General features: G+C 42.4%; 1 protein-coding gene across 1 annotated transcript in view; it reads right to left on the bottom strand.

Annotated features, from left to right (window-relative positions):
* CDC73 (cell division cycle 73) overlaps positions 1-4,289 on the bottom strand; it is a gene marked incomplete at its 5' end in the record, with an annotated part of 176,600 nt that extends 172,311 nt beyond the window's left edge. Inside the window, 2 exons of the mRNA XM_006020589.3 lie at positions 986-1,055; positions 4,182-4,289. Coding sequence (XP_006020651.2) covers positions 986-1,055; positions 4,182-4,289 — 178 coding nt within the window. The remainder of the gene's footprint in view (positions 1-985; positions 1,056-4,181) is intronic.
* Between the last annotated feature and the right edge of the window lie 265 nt (positions 4,290-4,554).

Genomic DNA, 4,554 nt, shown 5'->3' with positions numbered 1-4,554 from the left:
GTCGTGGTGGGGGGGTGGCGGGGGGGGGGGGGGGTTTGTTTGTTTTTTATCATGCAACAAATCAGAGCTCTTCCTGCCCCCTTTGCTCACCAGGATGCAGGTCCAGCTGTGGCCATACTCCCCTCGCTGCTTTGTGGCATTGAGCAGCCCTGATATGCTAACATCCTGCCCCTGACCCTGCGGGTGCCCCTCACTCTTGACCCACAGCCCCCCCAGAGTGTGCGACTGCAGCCAGGCCAGACTAGCTCCAAGTAGGAGGCGCCAGCTGGCAGGACCCATCACAGGAAGGCATGCCATGCCACCATGGTGAGTCATGGCAGCAAAAGTGGTGCAGAATTGTGCCCCTCACTGCTGCCAGGTGGGCAGGGGATGCCTCACTTTGGTGGCCATGGTGGTGTGGCACTCCCTCCCACTTTGGTCCCACCCACTGGGCTCCAGAGGCATCTGCTGCCCAGAGCTGGTCCAGGCCAACTGCAGCCTCCATCTGGGAGGACACATGCCCACTCACCACATCAACTGTGCTTCCCGCCACCCCAATATGCCACCTGTGCCCCCTTCCCTCCCTCATAGACTTACCTGAAAGGAGTTGCGGGAGCTGCTCTCCATCACTGCCTCATGCATGCACATGGCAACCCCTGACCTGTGTCCCACTCCCCCCAGCCCCAAACAGTCCTCTGCAGGCTGGACTTCTGACCGCCCACAAAGGGAAACCTGCAGTCTCCCGCATTTTTCTCCATCCCTGATTTTCTCCATTAGAAGGAGGAAAATCTGCATTTTCCTGCAGCAAATGGAAAACGCGGATCCCTGCTAATGACAGAGTTGAGTGAAGCTTTAGAACAAAGAGGTGGAAGAAAAACTGGGAGATCACTCGATCAGGCTGGACACATTCAGTCCCATCATCAGCTTTAACACCCTCCCACACTCCTTAAAATATGAGACCATGAAATGCACTATATAGTTATATTAAAGAAAGAACTTTGCTCACATGTTTCGCCATTTAGGTATGCAAGCAGATCTTTCCTGTCAGGTCTTCGTACCACAGGAATGTTTTCAGTCTGGGAAAGAAAAAAAATTGCAATTATTGGTGAGCAAATACTGGCCAGAGTAGTCTACCTTAGTACAAATGCAAAAATATCAGGATATGTATGAAGCTAAATGTGAAGCCTCTTAAAACAAAACCTGAAGATTAAAAAGCTACTCTACAGTTTAGGGGGTTTAGGTTGTAGCCGTGTTGGTCTAAGGATATAGGTAGACAAGGTTCCTTGGGTGAATTTGATATCTTTTATTAGACCAACCCAAATGGTTGGAGAATAGTTATTAAGCAAGCTTTCGGGTTCAAAAACCCTTCACTCTACAGTTTAGTAACAAATGGGTAACAAAGACCTGTTGAAGACTGAGGAACACGACAACTTACTAGTAACTTTAGAATCACGTGCAAACAATTTGTGAGACACTTGCTGGCAATATGAGATAAGAGAGAACCACACATTTGTAATCTACATCCAAAGTCTTTTCTCTCATTGTTTGCCCCAGGGATCCTATATCAGAATAAAAGGATCAATGGCAATTTTGTTAAAAATATTTCAACTTAAGCATTTTGCATATGAAATGGATAGACTGTGTAAAATCATCAGGGAGCAAGTTAGTCCATAAAAAGTAAAGAAGCAAGACTTCTCTCCTGGCATGGTTTCTGGCACAATGAAACAGCAAGCTGTATATTAAACCAGAGCAAGAAGTTATTAGATCTCTTCCCCAGCCCACCCAAACACGTTCAAAACAAAGAAAACCAGTGGTTCCATGTCGCACAGAGTTGTAAGTGCTACAGGAACGTTCTATGAATGCTATAAAATAAAGTGCCAGGTAATTATTAAACTTTGCTGGACACACATTATTGATCATTTATCTGCATGTATAACTTAGATTTTTTTTTTACCTACCAAAAATACTGTAAAAAATTTAGTTTTCCTTAACCCCAAAAGGTGTCACCACTACTCCCTCCCCTGGGGAAAACAGTGGGAGGGTGGGGAAGAAGAGGGAGGAAATATTTCTTAATGTGAAATAAAAATACTTCATTTTCATTATGAGCATTTTTAATTGAAAAAAAATCTAAATAAGAGGTTAGATATAGGGCACTTTCCAAAAAGCCACTGAGAAAGAAAAATATGCTAATAGTGCCCCCTGCTACTTAAGAGCCCAGTCAGTGGTAAAGATGCGTGTTATGGTAAGGCAGACTGAGGTACCAACAGCTTCTCTGTTTGGGCGGATTAGGCTCTCATATCCTACCTGCCTGGAGAATGTCTGAACCTAAACAAGTTAAGGTATAAGTTGAGGGGAGTTCTCAACCCATTATAGGCAAGCTGCTTCACTTGTGTAAAACATTAATTGGAGCAGGGACAAAAACTCAGGTATCAGACCTCTCAGATGGTTACCCAGACCAGGAGTCTAGAGTTATTCACAGTCAAATATTCAAATCTGGCCAAACTGAGCAAGAATAACTCTATAACTCTTTGCATACAGTATATCAAGGGACCTATGGAAAAATGCTAATCTACCTGTTTTTAAAACTTTTAAATGAAGCACATTAAGGGATTAAAAGTCAGTGGTTCTGAACCCTTTTTTGACTCAAGACACCCCAAGGAAAATACCAACTCTTGGTTCCCACCCCACTCTTTTTTTAACTGAAGAAAAAACAGAGCAAGTCTTCTATTGGACAGAACTCTGAAAAAGTCCAACAGGTCAGCATACTTTTTATACTATGGATTCCTTTTGAAATCCCCATGTTCATCTTGCAAATCATGTTTGTACACCTAACAGTGTTAACATTGTGTGGTGACCTACAGCACTGATAAAAAGTTCTCAGGACACTACAGTTAATAATCACCGAGTTAAGTGAAGAGTATATATTTGACCCTAAATTTTCACTGGACACAACTCAATTCATTTAAATTTTGAGTGAAAAATATTTGTATTTCTCCTATTATATCACACAGAGCGAATTACAATTACCGTATTTTTGCGCATATATCCCACAGGGTATACGCGATTTTATGCGCCGCCGCAGGGGGCCGGGGCCAGGGCGACCCGGGCTGCACCGCACCGCCTCCCCGCTGGGTCTGGGCAGGCCGGGCTGTGTTGCCGCTGCCAGGGCAGGCCAGGCTGCACCACCTCCATGTGTATGCGCCACCGCAGGGAATACACGGGTGCGGCGTATACACGGACTTATTTACAAAAATACAATTTTCCACGGGTTATACATGGGTGCAGCTTATACCCATGGGCAGGGTATATGTGCAAAAATATGGTAAGTTGTTAAACCTGCCCTTAGACCATGCTTTAAAAGTCACCTTCTTATATGCTCATTTGGTTCTGCATACCAAATAAAATCTGCTTAAGGGACAAGCATCAGGAAAAGACACTGTTTTGATAGTTTTAAATAAGATAATTTAAACTTTTACAAATCAGCTTGGGAGTACTTCAGTTACTGATGCCTCTTCAGATGAGGCACGAAGTAACGAATCAACAGCATGTTCTTCGTCAAATTTCACTGTTTAGCTTTCCTACCAACCTGAATACAAGGAAAGCATCTTACAGATATTTAATTATACCAAATAGCTCCTACTTAAGGGCGTAAAGACAACACAACAAAATCTTTTCCGGAGAGGGTGAGGGTGCTGACCCAGTTTGCAACAGCTAACCAAAAGTCCTTAAGTTAAGTGAGTTTAATGACAACCCCTGTGTTAAAAGGACAGCAAGCAGAAAAGTAAAATTACTTCCAGGGGACTGGAGGGGAAGACACAGGATATGTTCCTATATATGCAAGAAGAAAGTAATTTTTTGGAGTGCAGATGATTGAACATACTTGTTTATCTAATATAACACTAGGCTGCAACAACTAAGTAACAGCTTTACATAGGTGATGAGCAGAAAGGATAATGCTAGAGGCTGACTAGCAAGTCACTTTTTTACGGCAATTAAAATAACTGTCATACCTTGGTGGTAGCTGAATAATTATCAGGAAATAACCTACTGTACTGAAGTATGTTCAATCAGACTATAGTACTCTAATAACAATTTTTAGGTGCTACCATAACTTCTTGAAAATACTAACGCACTTACTAAGCAATCTTCAAACACATTTAAGACTAAAAAAAAATAGACTAAGTTTCATGTGGTTTACTTACTGCAGCACGCCGGACATAAACAGGATGTGAAAGGTGCACATTATTAAGCAGGAACAAGATAGAGTCCAAAGTATAGTATTCCCTGGGTTGGCCTTCTTTTCCTGTCCTGTAATAGAAGAAAACAAAGGTTTTATTTTACAAACACACTCCACTCTCACCAAAACATACCTCATTAAATCTAATGAAGTCATCCCCTCTTCAAGATGCATTCAAAAATTTTATCCAGCTTTCCAGCTCAGAAAGCAAGCAAAGAGTTATTATATAAGCCTATGTTCAAATCAACGTTACTCTAGAAAACTGTCATCATTCTGACAAATATGAATTTAATAGACATTTAACCCATTATTAACCACGTATGGCCTCTACAGAAGCT

This window comes from Alligator sinensis, unplaced genomic scaffold, assembly GCF_000455745.1.
Source record: "Alligator sinensis unplaced genomic scaffold, ASM45574v1 scaffold56_1, whole genome shotgun sequence".
In the NCBI taxonomy this organism is placed as follows: Eukaryota; Metazoa; Chordata; order Crocodylia; family Alligatoridae; genus Alligator; species Alligator sinensis.
This window is presented reverse-complemented; position numbering and strand designations above follow the sequence as displayed.